Source organism: Akebia trifoliata, chromosome 1 (assembly GCF_017979445.1).
Source record: "Akebia trifoliata isolate Shusen 1 chromosome 1, ASM1797944v1, whole genome shotgun sequence".
Lineage (NCBI taxonomy): Eukaryota > Viridiplantae > Streptophyta > Magnoliopsida > Ranunculales > Lardizabalaceae > Akebia > Akebia trifoliata.
In genome coordinates this window covers 29,894,008-29,910,351 of record NC_141375.1, presented here as the reverse complement: position 1 = coordinate 29,910,351, position 16,344 = coordinate 29,894,008, and the positions used below count along the sequence as shown (strand labels likewise).

General features: G+C 33.5%; 1 protein-coding gene across 1 annotated transcript; it reads left to right on the top strand.

Annotated features, from left to right (window-relative positions):
- The first annotated feature begins 2,996 nt into the window (after nt 1–2,996).
- APA1 (aspartic proteinase A1) lies at nt 2,997–9,873 on the top strand. The gene is made up of 14 exons (XM_086450265.1): nt 2,997–3,151; nt 4,104–4,480; nt 4,580–4,640; nt 5,219–5,313; nt 5,400–5,512; nt 5,705–5,873; nt 5,985–6,024; nt 6,125–6,189; nt 8,451–8,564; nt 8,665–8,729; nt 8,843–9,005; nt 9,096–9,215; nt 9,326–9,414; nt 9,554–9,873. Exons 2-14 carry the CDS (start codon nt 4,109–4,111, stop codon nt 9,636–9,638), a joined length of 1,551 nt encoding a protein of 516 aa, XP_086306391.1. The 5' UTR covers nt 2,997–3,151; nt 4,104–4,108; the 3' UTR covers nt 9,639–9,873.
- The last annotated feature ends 6,471 nt before the right edge of the window (nt 9,874–16,344 follow it).

Genomic DNA, 16,344 nt, shown 5'->3' with positions numbered 1-16,344 from the left:
TATATATATAAGGGTCCCATTCAACACCCTACGCTTTACCCTATACTTTACCCTACATGTTTTGTCCAACATGGGTTAGAAGTTTTGGATTAGGCTGATTTTTGGTGAGGATGATCGCTATAGTGAGGAGATCATCCTCACCAAAAATCAGCCCATTCCAAAACTTCTAACCCCATAAAAAATGGTTTAAAAAAAATGGTTTACAAAAAATGGACGGTCCACGATTTTTCAACTTGTAAATATGGGGTTAGAAATTTTGGAATTGGCTGATTTTTAGTGAGGAGGATCTTCTAGCAGTAGAGATAATCCTCGCCAAAAATCAGCCCATTCCAAAACTTCTAACCCATGTAGGACAAAAATAGTTGGCTAAAATGTTGGCCAAAATGTTTGGTGCTGAACGGGACCCTATATATAAAAGGGATAATTATTGTGCTCAATTTGATTGGACATAAAAAAGTAGGCAGCGACTATTGGTTGGTTGCATCCCAATAGAAAAAACTGTCATTTTAATTTTTATAATCCCTCTTCGCTCATAGGTTTCAGTTCATTACGATGACCTATTTCTTCGTCTTCCTAATTTTGCTTGTGTTCTTTTTGACGGCAATCGTAAGGTATTGATTTTCCAAACTTTTTATTTAGAAATTAATAAGATCTTGAGGTTGGATCTCAACCTTGAATACAATTAGAACCATAAGATAGGGTTGCAACTTGGGTGGGCTAACTTGAATTCAGCCTGATTGATGGGTGAGCCTGCATTGAATTATATGGAAAATGAGTTGAGCTTAGACTTAGAAATCTCAACCCTAATTGAACTCAGGTTGAGGTTCCGGACAATCCAACTCAACCTGAATATGATTCTATATATTTACATATAAATATTATTAAAAAAAATATTTATCTTCCTAAATATATTTGTAAAACTAAGGAAAAAAATATATATTTATTAAAAAAAATTTCTATATTTAAATTTATTATTATATATGTTTTATTATTTTACATATTTTTGAAGATGAATAGTTTTTTTGTACATGAATTTTGAAGAGATAAAAATGAGTTCAACCAGCCCAAATTGCCTAATTTGAAAGTGAAATTAGACTTGCTCAATGATCTCAACCTGCTCAAACTACCCAACCTGCCCAAATTTACTTAACTTGGGCTAACCCGAGCTTAATCCGATTTTGAAAGCTCACTCTTGAGTTGAGCTTGGGTTAAGGATCCAAACACCATGATACTTATATGAGCCCTTCAAGTGAGAGATGGTAAGATCATGAGAAAGTAAAAGCCAACTCGATACAGGTTATAAGTGCACTAGGATTACTAATGGGTCATTTTGAGCCCATCATGTGATGGACTGGATTTTAGTAGACTGCAGGCCTGTTTAGTTATTGGACTAGTTTCCAGCTTAAGATTATGTCCTGTCGGGCAGGCCAGCCCAATGACCTATGTTATATTTTGTGTATAAAATGTAATATAGAAGAGTCGTGATGGAGTAACATTGTGTGTGTGTGTGTGTGATATTGCTGATGTGGATTTGTGTCAAAACTATAGATGCTTGTCATCAAGATACGAGAGAGAAGCATCTCGATACAAGTGAGAAGCATCTATGGTTCGGTGCACACCAATGTCTCCCACGATGTCAATTTCAATGTTACTTCAGCATTTTTCAATATAGAAATAATGCTTGTTTGCAACGTAAACCGTCACAAACACAAAATTTTGTGTTTGTAGAATTTTGTATTTACTTAAACTTACATAGTTTTGTGATTAGAGTGCTTGGCTGTGTCTAATGAAAAATTTTACGTTTGCTTGATTATCACATAAATGTAAAAAAAAAAAAAAAAAATTGAAAAAATAATTATTTTTCTTTTCAAAACCTTGTTTAAAGTTAAATAAAAAAGGATAAATAATTACATATTATTTTAAATCAAATCAAAAAATTATAGACAAAGCATTTTCATATAGGTCATACAATGCTATTCTCTTTAAATCAGGATTATAATAGAAATCCAAAATTTCTTTAATCACCTACAATTTACCTTAAACATCTCCTACATGATACCAATTTCTACTTACTAATTTTTCATTTTGGAAAGAAATCTCATTGCCCCAAACATGTCAATATTAGTACTAATAGTGCCTAATGTCTCGCCCCAAACTCATTTTAATACCCTATATCTAATGAAAAACATTTTTTTTTTAGTTTATAAAAAATAAATATAAATTGATGAGGTACGATTTTATCCCTTATTTTTATTATATTTAAAAAATGTCAATATTTAAAAAATCATTTTTTATTATTTTTATTTTTGTAATTTTAAAATATAAATAGAAACTAGCTCCAAGTAAGATTCTATCTCACGATTTTTTGTTTAAATAATAATTATATTAACGTTGGATAATGTTTAAAAAGTTGGAAAAAGTCAGAGAGAGCGGAGAAAGAGAGAGGTTCAAGAAATTAGAGAGAGAGAAATAGAAAAAACTTAACATAACGTAAATTTTTGTGGTGGTATTTTCTCTGCAATACTTTTCGGAGATTTCGTTGTAATTTTAATTAAATTTTGTATTACTTTACGGTGGGATCCACCAGAATTTTATCATCCAAACACCCACATCCCACAAACAAACGTAAGCATTTCTATTTGTGTTTGTCTACGGTGCAAACAAACAGGGCTATATAAGACAATTTTGTGGGCAATCTTGACTTGTCCATTAATAGGTCCTATTACTTATGGGCTGGGATGGGCTTTGACGAAGGTGATTTTGTTTGTCTGAAACCGACAATTGATGTTTTGTATAACTGGGCCACGGCCTAGCCCATTGAGATACTGTTGCGATTTGCAAATCGATGAAGTTATATAAATAGCTATCTCGCAAAATATCGAATCGGAACTCGTAACAAGATTCTTTCCTTCGGAAGTGGGCAAAGGGGTTGTCCTTCATTGACGGTCAGATCTGGGATCAAGAGATTGGAGGGCTACGATTTAAAACAGAAAGTGACGAAACCAGCCCAAAAATAGGTAGTTGATAGCTGTGGAGGTCTGAAACCGAAAGGCAGTTTTTTAGTCTCTATCTCCCTCTCTCTCAACTTTGGATTTTTTTTTCTCGCTCTCTTCGTCTGCTCTGGCTTGGAATAGTTCCTCTCGATAGTTAGGTAATCTCTGATTCTCTTTTGTTTCCTCAGATTATTGAATGTACATTTCATTGATTTTGTTCTTCGATGATTTTTGTTTCAATCTCTCTTTCGATGATCTTCGTGCTTCTTTTTTCTTCTCTCTCTCTGTTTTTTTTTTTTTTTTTTGGGTTAATTTCATTGAAACCGTTGGGTTTTGCGTCTCTGTTCTCTGTCTTATCGATAAATGTGATTATTTGGACTGGAACCTAAGAGATTTTCTTTAGATTTCTTCACTTCTGAACTTTTTTTTTTCTTTTAAATTGTAAATTTCGACTGTATATGCCTATAATATGGTCATGTTACTGGTTTTTTATTGTGAGAAATACTTTTCTTTAGTAAAAAATTTCAGTTTGTTTGGTTTAATTTTGAAGAGTTTCTTCACTAATGGAGATTTTTCTGTCTTTAGTTTTGATTTTGTTTCTGTTATTTAAGGATGGTATTTTACTTGGAAAGTTTTAGGGCTTTTTTTTTGGATCACCATATTTTCTGCCAAAAAAGAAGAGATTTTTAAGAAATCTTCTGAGCAGAAATATCTTTTATTTTCATTTGGATAAAAAAAATAACGATCCAATTCTCAACAAGCCTTTACATCTCTTCGTGCAGTATGTGTTTTCTATTGGTTTTGTTATTTCATTTCTGAGTTTCTCATGAATTAAAGGTTCAGAATTCTCTAATATCTGAGTATTAAGTTGTAATCCGGGCTGGTTCTCCAATAAAAGTTGAATAATCTTGTAGTTTTGATGTTATCATTTGATAATCTGTTAATAGGATTGTCATTTTCATGCAAAACATGGATTACTTTTAAGAGCTTTCTTCATCTAATTAGTTCAGAAATTGTCCTCGGACAGGCTTTAATACTTATGCATCGATTTTTACTTATTTCAAGCTCTCCATGATCTTTAAACAATAATTTTCATTTGTGGACTTACAGGTAACATGGGAACCAAATGCAAAGCCATCGTGGTAGCTATTTTCCTTTCGTTTCTTTTGTTTTCTCCTGTTTTTTCCTTGTCAAATGATGGGTTGGTTAGAATTGGACTGAAGAAGAGGACATTGAGTCCAAATGACCTACTCGCTGCTAAACTTGAGTCCAAGGAAGGAGAGTCTTTGAGAGCTTCCATTCGGAAATTTGGTTTCCGCGGTAACCTCAGAGACTCTGAGGACACTGATATTGTATCTTTGAAGAACTACATGGATGCACAGTATTTCGGTGAGATTGGTGTAGGCACCCCACCTCAGAAGTTCATTGTGATATTTGACACTGGCAGCTCTAATCTGTGGGTGCCCTCTTCAAAGTGCTATTTCTCGGTGAGTTTCCTTGTTGGGTTGGAGCTTTTGTTTTCGTTGGAATTTTTGTTGGGCTTATTGGAGAAGAGAGTAATATAATGATATTGCATTTGGACTCAGGTGCCTTGCTATCTCCATTCCAAGTACAAGTCTGTCCGTTCTAGCACCTACAAGAAGAATGGTTTGTATCTTCTCACTAGGCCAATTAATCGTCATAGTCTACATACAAAATTTTGGGGTTAGCTGAATGGGATATATTCCTCCATTCAATTGTATTTAAGGCCACTTCTTCTGTTAATCCAAGTGTATTCACTAGGGAACGCCCAAAGCATGAACTATGAATAAAATAAAGGATCAAGATTCATGTTAGAAGGTGTCTAATAATCTTCTTCCTTATCCAGACTTGGGACTAACATGTAGTCTCCAAGAAACAGTATATGGGCGGAGTTATTGGTTTGTCTTGGTTAGAATAAGTGTATTTGACCAAATATGTGTTTCTTTGGCATCTACTAGTTCTTCTTGTTTTTTAGAGCTGCTAATATTTTCCGACACAGGGTTCATTTTCCAATATTTTGCTTGTTAGCTGATTTAGAGTGTCAAAATGCATTATTTGATGTGAAAATTGCATCTTGGATCACTGTATTTACCATTTTTTTTGGTGGATTTCACTTCAGTATCAAGAACAACCCCCTAACCTGTTCATGAAATTATTTTGGATAAGTGTAGCTTAATAATGGTCTGCTTCCATAATTTATTCAGGAAAATCTGCTGCAATTCACTATGGGACTGGAGCTATTTCTGGTTTCTTTAGCGAAGACCATGTTAAAGTTGGTGACCTTGTTGTCAAGAATCAGGTGAATTTCAGAATTAATATATTCACATGGTCAATCCCATACTGTTTTGAGTGTTTTCCTGTACTCATAGTGGTCTTCTTTTTCAGGAGTTTATCGAGGCAACTAAAGAGCCAGGTCTCACATTTTTGGTAGCTAAGTTTGATGGCATTCTTGGACTAGGATTTCAGGAGATCTCTGTTGGGAATGCTGTCCCTGTGTGGTAAGCAAGGGACATCTTTGCCATTAATATGATGATGGTTTATGACCAAAATTGCATGCTATAATGGAAATGCGAAGCTGTGAGGACTGAACTTTTTTTTTTCTTCCAGGCATTAGTTGTTCAGTTAGACTAGTAGCTTTTAATCAATTCATGAATTGGTGATGTGAACAGATAAACTTATAACTGTGACAGGTACAACATGGTGAACCAAGGTCTTGCAAAAGAACCTGTTTTCTCATTTTGGTTTAACCGAAATGTAGAGGAAGAAGAAGGGGGGGAGATTGTGTTTGGAGGCGTTGATCCCAATCATTTCAAGGGTGAGCACACATATGTTCCTGTGACCCAGAAAGGCTATTGGCAGGTTGGTCCATCAAATTTTGTACTTTTGTTGTGCTACAAGTTATACTACACATATACACATTAGTTATTTTATTTGTCTAAATTTTTTCTGTACTTGAATTTCTGATGTCAGTTTGATATGGGCGATGTCCTCATTGATGGCCAAACTTCTGGTAATTAAGGGAATAATCTTTTTCCTGAATAGGAAACTACCTCCTATGGTTAGATCTTCAATTTCTTCTTGTGGTCTGAGATGAGTGAATCGACTTGCAGGATTCTGCAGTGGCGGTTGTGCAGCAATTGCTGATTCGGGAACATCTTTGTTGGCGGGGCCTACGGTATGTGCCAACATTTTAGATATTAATCATCCATGATGAGTGTTTCTTTTCCTTGAGTCTTGCAAGATATGTTGGATGTTTGCAACTGATACCCTTAACGTCATTTCAGAGGAATATTGATGTATAATTTTTATTGTGTTTTAGCATTCTTCCTTCCATTTTTTTTTTCCATAAGACAATGAGGGGAGATAAGAAAATATGGGGGTTTAGAGAAATCTGATTGGGGATGATTTTGGAATTGGGTTAAGGATTTGGGCGACAATAGTTAAAGGATTCCAAAATCCCAATTGGCTATATGTTGAAATGTAAAACACAGTTTTCCAATTACAACATTTTGAAATTATGATTAGGGGAAGGTTTGGGGTATTTGGATTAGATTTGGAAAAGAAATTAATAAAATAAGGGTTAAAGAGAATGGGAAAAGGATTAAGGGTTGAAGTTTGTAGATTTCAAGTATCAAGAATCAAGAATCAAGAAAAGGGGTTTAAAGAATCAAGAACAAGGAATTAAAGGAAAATCAAGAAAAATAAAAGAATAAGAATGAATAATAAATATTAGAAGAAATAGATAGAAAGATAGAACCTTGGAATCATGACAAGAATGATAGAGAACTCACTTAATTCCATTAAAGAAACTCATTCTTTATTAATCAAAATTCTTCGTTTTTCATTAACAAAAAAAATCCTAATACAATCTATATAAAGAAAATAAATCAAGAATCGTAGTCAAACTAAAATTTTAAATAAATAAACGTAATTTTCGTAACTTTTTCTCTCATAATTTTCAAATCCTAATAAACTAAAATAAAAAACAAAGTAAAGTTACTAAACTGCCTCTAAATATTATACTAAGATCACGGGCCAATAAAACATCAAAATAAGCCCAAAAAACATGAGAATAAAGTCCTAAAACAGAAATCTAAATAAAAACTAAAATCTGCTATTAAAGATTTGATGTCCCCCATCAATTCTCCTCGGTTGGGAAGATTTCGTCACTGACGAAATAAAATTGTAATAATTCTCATCATCGGTTACGTCCCGCATTATTTTAGGTTTCCTCTTTGATGCAGTTCAATTATGTCACTTTTTTCTGAGGCCATAATTTTATGTGCCAAAAAGAGTTTGGATGCTTTATTTTGGTACGGATAGAAGGTTTATTTGATCATTATGGCTGGAAATACAAAGATGGCAAAGAACAATGATGATATTAGTACCTATATAAAAAAAAAGAAATTGCGATGATATTAGTACAAAAACGATGATGTTGTTATATTAGTTTATGCATTTTTTTGGAGGAGTTTTAGTAATTTCTATACTCTTTAAGTGTCTTTACATAAGTTTAGAGAAGTAGTTTTTTATTCTCAAAGTCAAAGTCTTCCAGTCCTCTATATATACTCTGCCCTACTCTTTATCTAGGGAATAGAATTAAAGTATTTGTTTTCTTATTTGCAACTGCAATAACCAGCTGTTGCTTGAGTTATGAAGCCTTGCAAGTGGGTAGCGAAGATTCCATACATTAAATTCCTAAAAGGTTTTTTCTTATTTTAACTACGAGCCTTCTTGGAGTGTTTCCACTTTGTATCCCCTCTTCAATATCTCCATCTTCTTTTGTTTTACTTATTCATCACAGCCCTATGTCATATTTGATATAAGAGCTTCCTCATTACTTTAAATATATATATATATATATATATATATATATATATATATATTGGGTCTATTATACGTAGGAATGGAAAGGTTGGGAGAGATGTCTCCATAGAATCAAAGCTGGATGGTTAAAGTGAAGGTGCGCAACTGCAGTACTTTGTAACATAACAATCAAGTTAAAAGGAAAATTTTATCAAATGGTAGTTAGACCAGTTACGCTTTATGAAACTAAATGTTGGACAGTCACAAAGCAACATATTAATAAACTGGGTGTTACAAAGATGGAGATGTTGAGAAGGATGAGTTGAAAGATTAGGAAGATAAAATTAGAAATGAACACGTTTGAGAAAATGTAGGAGTAGCTCCAATAAGCAATAAGAGAAAGTTGACCGAGATGGTTTGGGCATGCTCAAATTAAGCGGCCCAAGTGTCAGCTGATTTACACTTTATTAAATTAAAAGAAATGTGCTATCCCTGCTATTGATTTTGGGTTGTTATGTTTCTCAGTTCTTAAAATACGTTTATACAACAAACAGATGACTATCTTCCATACTAGTCATGGTTTGGAGTTTGACTTCTGATGCTATTATTCTCCAATTTGTCATTTTTCAGACAATTATCACGGAAATCAATCAAGCCATTGGGGCCACTGGGGTTGTCAGCCAGGAGTGCAAGTCGGTTGTTGCACAATATGGGCAAATGATATTGGATTTGTTGTTATCAGAGGTATACACTAAAGTTATTTTTCCACCATATCACCACCTACCATCTGCTAAGGAATCTTTTACTGAGAATTGATTTTTTTTGTTTGACTGTTAACTTACAGACACAACCAAAGAAGATCTGCTCTCAAATTGGTTTGTGTACCTTTGATGGGACTCAAGGTGTTAGGTTAGAACAAACCTGTATTTTATTAACTTTACATCGGTTATTTTCATCTGTCAGTATTTTGTGACATTGTATTTGAACCAACTTATTGTGTTTTGTGGATTCATCTTGTGCAGTACTGGCATCAAGAGTGTAGTGGATGACAAGAATGTCGGCAAGTCAGCTGGTGATTTGTCTGATGATTCCATGTGCTCTGTTTGTGAGATGACAGTTGTATGGATGCAAAATCAGCTTAAACATAATAAGACACAAGATCTTATATTGAACTACATCAATGAGGTGGAGTAGCGTTTGCATTTCATTATAGCTTTGTATTTCAAATTAGGTTGTTGCTTGTGCAGCATCTCATGTCCTCAGCTGTGGTTGCAGCTCTGTGAGCGTCTGCCTAGTCCAATGGGAGAATCGGCAGTCGACTGTAGTAGTCTTTCTTCCATGCCCAACATTTCATTTACCATTGGAGATAGAGTATTTGACCTCAGCCCAGATCAGGTATAACATTATCCTAAATAAATGAATTTTTTGTTAAATACTTCCATTATAATAACAATCATTGATTGACCCCTTGGTGCTGTGATGTTTTTCGTTTTTGTGGTGATCAGTACATTCTCAAGGTGGGCGAAGGAGATGCGGTCCAGTGCATTAGCGGATTTACAGCTTTGGATATACCTCCTCCTCGCGGACCTCTATGGTACCGTTTCTCCTTCCTATTTTTCCTTCGATTTTGTTTAATTTATTTTGTGTAACGGTTGGTGATGGCATCCGGATGGGTGGTTGAATGCCGTTTGATGGTTTTCTATGTTGTAACTAATGATGGTTATATATTGTAGGATCTTGGGAGATGTTTTCATGGGGCAGTACCATACGGTATTCGACTATGGCAATATGAGGGTTGGATTTGCAGATGCAGCTTAAATGAATCTGTCCCCCCATCACTCAGTTCACATATCCCCAATCACGTTTTCTCAGCACCCTTTACAGAACTTTTAGTGCTTTAGTAGTGTCCAGCATGGGTTGAATCTGCATGTAAATATTTCCCTACTTGAGATGCTTGGCTTAAAAGCTATACACAGCTTTTTTTACATGCCATGCTTGCTATCTTTTTCTGATCTTGCAAATGCACTGCAGGGTGTTCTATTGTTGTGTCAAACTTAAGCCAAAGTTCGCCTCTAAAAGTGGGTAGCATTAACAACACCTAAAACACAAGTTTCTCTCCCAATTGCCAAGTAACTGATCATCACCATTATAAGTCTTATCCCAAAGATTTGTTGTTAGCCAAACGTGTGATGTTTCTAGGTTAAAAGTAAGCATCTCTGAAGATCTTTCATGAATAAAGAGCAAACAAATGCCTTTGTTTGGTCGAGAGCTTCTACTTCCACACCAACTTTTACTTGAAACATCCCAATTAATATGACTTTTAGCAAAGAAGTGACACTTATCATGAGGTGCTGCAAGTAAAAGTTGGCTTGGCAATAGGTAATTTAATGGGAACATTCTAATTTTCTCTTCTATTATATTAGGTAATTTATATAGTATATATTTTTTATTTTCTAATATGGGTTTCTAAACCTCCCTATTTTTGTCTGCTAGACCCTTGAGTGAAAGTCGTCCACTTGAATGGATGGCTGTAGGAGAACTTGCTTTAATTTTTATGTTACTTGAAATTATTTATTTTTAATAAATTTACCTAGAATAAGTGATCCCATTAAACTCAGAATGGTGCAATTTCGCTTGATGAATTTTTATACCAATAATTTGAGCTCCCTGGGCACAAAAATTAGATTAAGTGGTGATCTATGGATGATGGATTCAAGCGTTTTTCATCATTGGCTTCTTGGACTAGTACGTGGGTGGTAGGGCTATCAATGAATTTTGATTGGATTGGTACTAAATTAGCACTAGGGGTGGCAATGGGTCAGGTTGGGTCGTGTTTGTGTCGTACTGAGGTAAGGGTATTATGAAAATTTATCAAATCAAAACTCAATCCATTATATATAGGTAAACCTAAGCCAACTTGTACATAACTTATTTAATAAAATTCTAATCTTTATTGAAAAAATAAATTTCATTTTCACCATCAAAAATAAAATACCATTACTAAAAATTAAAGTCAAAATCGTAAGCTTAAGTTCAATGGTAAAAAATAATGTTCTTTTGAATTATTATTTTTTAAGTTCGTAGAATCTTGTCCTTTTCAACCAGATCATGTTTTTGAATGATGTAAGGTGATGTGGTCAAAAAACTTTCCTTACTAATTTAGTAAGGAAAATGTTTTTTAATATTAATATTATTATTATTGACTAAGCAAAGTATATTTCATTATCTCATGAGACAATAGTTTTACTTGATAAGATCTTAAATCCTATTGAGGGCCATTTTGTCAATGATAGGAATCAAACACTAAATGCCCCTAGATTTTAATGAAAAAATAAATATAAATAAATAACTTATTAAGAAAAGTGTTTATTCTTTTCCAAATGAAAGTTTAATCATTTATTAATTATCTTAAAATACCTTTTATATGTTATAGAATTTGATAAATAAATAATGTAATACATTAAAAAGTTCTAGAAAATTCTAGAAAAAAAATAAGTAATTTAAAAAATTCTTAAATAATTGTTGATATATTTAAAATTTCATGTTAAAGACATGTTTAAATGGGTTAGGCGGGTTGGAGTCATGTTGAGATTGTTACCCCTAATTAGCATCGATTTGATAAGAATTCCCTTAGATACACACATGATTTATATATTTCATTTTAAGTTTAAGACCCAACCCAGAAAATGTGTTATTCTAGATCTGTGTTGATCCAAAAGTCAACAATTTTTTTTATCGATTCTAATACTATTCGTTTTCTTTTGATAGAATCATAGTTTGTTTATATTTTCATTCACATTATCTGATCATGTTCCTATCATATTGGGTCATGTCAATCTCCTAATACCGATCTACCAAATTTTAAGTGAAAAAATGGATAACTTTAAAAACTTTTAAATAATTATTGACATTTGAGATATTTCAAGTATTTTATGATTTAGAATGGCACGTTAATAACACAATAACTAAATGTTTCAAAACAGGTTAACCCAACATCTTTAACTTAGACACGACCCATTTAATAATCATGTTACACAGGTCAACATTATTATGATCCAAATACAATTACACTTAATCCAAACCCACTAATGTTGTATTGTTTTTAAGTCGTGTTAAGATTACCAACCTCAATATTAATTTTTTATTACGTCTACGTCGTTGGTTCCTAAATCAATACATGAATGATCTGTATTCCTCATTGTGATGGAGAAATGGTCAACGAGTTTTAAAATTATCTAATAGATATTATTTTCTATTTAAAACAAAAAAAAAATATATGGGTGAATCTCACACCGTCAATATGCACGACTTTGACCAGTATATTCGTAATGACATGTCCTAGAAAGCCACACTTTATTTATTAAGAGAGCTACTATTGAGATGCCATCTTTTACTAATGCCACACCAATTCTTAAATAAATCACCAAAGAAATGCACACAGTTGGTATGACGTTAATAAAAATTAGTGTGAGAATAGCAACTCTCTTTATTTAATTTACTTTTTAAAATAAAAGGAGCTGCTATTGCCACACCAACTTTTACTGATGCCACACCAATTCCAATGTAAATCGCACAAAATTGATGTGGCGTTAGTAACCTACTAAAATAAAGGGAAAAATATTTATATGATAAGCAAGATATAATGTTAATAAAAGATTAAAAACACATGTACTGAATTATATTTAAAAGGAAAATGCTGAAGTAGCATTGAAATTGACATTGAGTCACACATTATATTGATGTCAATGCATGTATGGAGTCATAGATGGTTTTCATTGAGATACGAGTGAAAAGTATCTATGATTCTATGCTCACCTCCACGTCAATGATGTGTGAATCGATGTCAATTTTAATGTTTCTACATCATGACTCTATTTAAAAACACATAACGCTAAAAGCTTTGGTTGCAAGCATCATAGTTTTAGAACTCCAAAATTCAACTAGAATGCCCCTCGAGTTGAGTCAAGTAAAAAACTTGATAATTGATTTGAATATATTAAATAAGAATACATTAAATTTATAGATATTTAAGAAGTAAATTTTAATATTTTAAAATTAAGAAAAATATTTATATTTTCTTATCCACAAAATATCATATATAACTGAAAGATCCATTGGGTATATTTAATGGTTGACTCATATTATTTGACGAGTTGACTTGACTTGATGAGTTACTTTTATTGAGTTTTGCAATTGAGTCACCTTAAAATCAATCATGTTCGGTCAACTTGACGAGTTTTAAAACTATGACGAGGAGTCAGTCTATTTTCACACATAGAAATGGCTCATTTCAGCCACTTGCTTGTGATGCCTATATTAATTTTAAATATCCCTTTGCACACACCTAATAAATTTGTTTTAACTTCAATTATTTATTGCACACTTAAAGATACCAGATTTTTCTTTCTTCTTTTTCTCCTTCTTCCTCTCTCTCTCTCTCTCATTTCTTCTTTTTTGCATCTTGAAAGATTTCAATGAGGATTTTAAGTTTTGATTTTATTTGTTTTTCTTACCCTAACACTTTCAATTGAGTCGAAGTCACTCACATGATAAAGTTATATTTGGTAGATATACACCAAAATTATTTTGTAAGATTTCAAGCTACCTATTGAATCAGTTTTACAATGGTTTGTCGAAAGTTTTGTCTGATAAGTACTTATTTAATCAATTTGGTAATATTTGATAGGTACCTATCGAATGTGCTAAAACAAGTTTGGTCTGAATTTACAAAAAAAAAAAAAAAAAAAATCGATTCAAAATTGTTATTTTGAGGTTTTAATAGAGAATTTTTTTTTCATCTTCCTTGATGATTAAATGCAAAAAAGTAAAACAAATAAGATAATTTTAAAATAAATAAATTAATTAAAACCTGATCTCCATTGATTTAACCTCTCACAAAATTCAGAAGGAGTTGAATATGAAAAAGATGAAGAAGAGGAAGAGGAGGAAGGAAGGAAAGAAGGAAGAAGAAGAATAAAGTGGGTTTTGGATTTTTGTTCAATAGGTGATGGTGTGCTCAATAAGCTAAAATAAAAATGTAAAATAGTAATTTATCTTTTTATTTTTTTTTACAAAAGTCACTTAAGTGGCGTGCAATGAGCCATTTTAGTGTGTGCACATAGACTGATTCTATGGCTAGCATCACTCGGTTATAATAGCAAGAAAGAGAGAGAGAGAGAGAATAAAAATAAGAATAATACTAAATTAATTAAATAAACAAATAAAAAAGAAACTCAAATACACTTGTGGAATGTGTACCGAAACCATATATTATTATTATTATTATTATTATTTTGGTAACTTGATTCTAATTGAGCCCAAACTCATGACCCAAATCTGAACCATCTAGTGATTGGTTTTAGTCGAGCTGAACAAAGAAAAACCCAAGTTCAAGTTCACTTTAAACCCACAAGTATTCAGGCTTATTTATTCGTCGGGCCAGCTCCCAAGTGCGAGCCAGCCCCTCCTCCGTAAACATGAATCTGTCCAAAAACTGGCCCATTAACAGTCCCACAAAGTTCCAAGCCTCATATTCTTAGAACCTATTATCCAAATGAAGGTTTGGTACACCCAATATCAAGAATATTATAATGGGTTTAAAAAGAATAGAAGACTATTAGGCAACCCTTGAGACTGTTAAAGTAACACTATCGATGGATTTAAGATTGGATGGATACTAACACTTCCACTTTCCTAGGGAAATGTCAGTATATGTCCATGGTGAACATCAACCCATATTGGAGACCGTAAGATATTCCTTGAGATCACTATTAGTGTATCTTGCGGACCATCGTTGGTTAAAATTAGGGGTGCAACTTAATTTGATTCAAACCAAGAACCGAATCAAATAGTGAATTTTGGGTTGGTTTGATTCGATTTAGACTAGTAACGGTACGGTTTCGGATTTAAAAAATGAAGAATCAATGAATTTGATTCGGTTCTCGGTTCAGACTTTGTAAAAAATCGAATCAAACCGAAAATCGAACTAACATGTTTTTTTTAAATATAATAAAGATTTTTTAAAACCCTAAGGGCGTCTCCTCTTTTCTTCTTTCCTTCCTCTGCTCTCTCTCTCTCTCTCTCATCTCTTGCAAGCTGAGGTGCTACGGGCTGCCTCTCAACTCCGACGGCTAGTCGCTGGTGACTGACGGATATTCCTCTCTCTCTCTCGTCTCGTCTCGTCTCTTGCAAGTTAAGGTGTTGCGGGCTGCCTCTCAACTTCAGTGGTTGGCGGCTGACAGATAATCCCTTCTCTCTCTCTCTCTCGTCTCTTGCAAGTCAAGGTGCAGCTGCGGGCTACCTCTCAAATTTCGTTAGGTTTCCAAGAGAACAATCTCTCCTCGACAGTCTCCATGTATGCCATCTTCAATGTTCAAATCATCGTAAGTCGAAGAGCTCGAATCCGTCTTTCCATTTCTATAATTTTTGAAATTGAAGAATTTGGTTAGATTCATGTTTCTTATTACTAATTATAATATTCATCCGATGTTTGGATCAGAGAGTGGGAAGAATGGATGGACAGGATTACCATTTGTGTATGATAAGGTTTGCCCAATTCTTAAGCATATTTGAGAAAGAGGTTACCGAACCGAACCAAACCGAATTAAAGTCGATTTGGTTCTAGACCAATTTGATTTGATTCTGGTTCACATATAATGAAATTGACCTTGGTTGGTTCGATTTTGATTTTGTTCTAAATCGAACCAACTCGAGCTAAGTTGCACCCCTACTTAAAATCTTGAACTTGTACCACATGGTCCTCCCCAGGTGGATGCTAGCACTCCTATAACTAAAGACAGAGATTTCAAGGAGATTGAAAAGTAAAATTTAGTTGTTAGTGACTTAGTGTAAAACTTATTTTAATAGTTTGAGATTAATGTTTTTTTTTTCAAGAAGTGTTAAATGAGTCCAAAAGCATAGTTTGTCTTGTATTTGGAAGTCAAATTAGGAAATGGGGGTTGTGACGTATATGTGAAAATGAATCGCAACGTCTTATGGTGTGTGAGTGTGAACATGGGTGGGGTCAGGATTTTCTTGTAGAGGGGGCAAGCTATGATTAATTGTATGGTTGAAGAACTTGAGGATGAATGGTTTTGAGGAGAAATTCAAAGATTTTTTTTATTACAAAGTGAAGAGAAGGATATTTAGATAATGGCAAATGAGGTGAGAGAGTGGGGACAAATAGGGCATGTAATTAGTTGAAATTATAGGGGTGTCTCAAAGTTTTGTGGGGGTAATTGCCCCCACCAGCCCTTTACTAACTCCGCCCTTGAGTGTGAAAGTTTTGTCACGTCTTGTAGACATAAGGATATTTCTTTGGGAAATGTTCAGCAACAAACATTTTGGCAAAACATTTTTCAAAATATGGGTTAGAGGTTTTGGAATGGGCTGACTTTTTGTAAGGATGATCTCTACGGTGAGGAGATCATCATCACCAAAAATCAGCTCATTCCAAAACTTCTAACCCCATCAAAAATGATTTATAAAAAATGGACGGTCCACGATTTTTCAACTTGTAAACTGG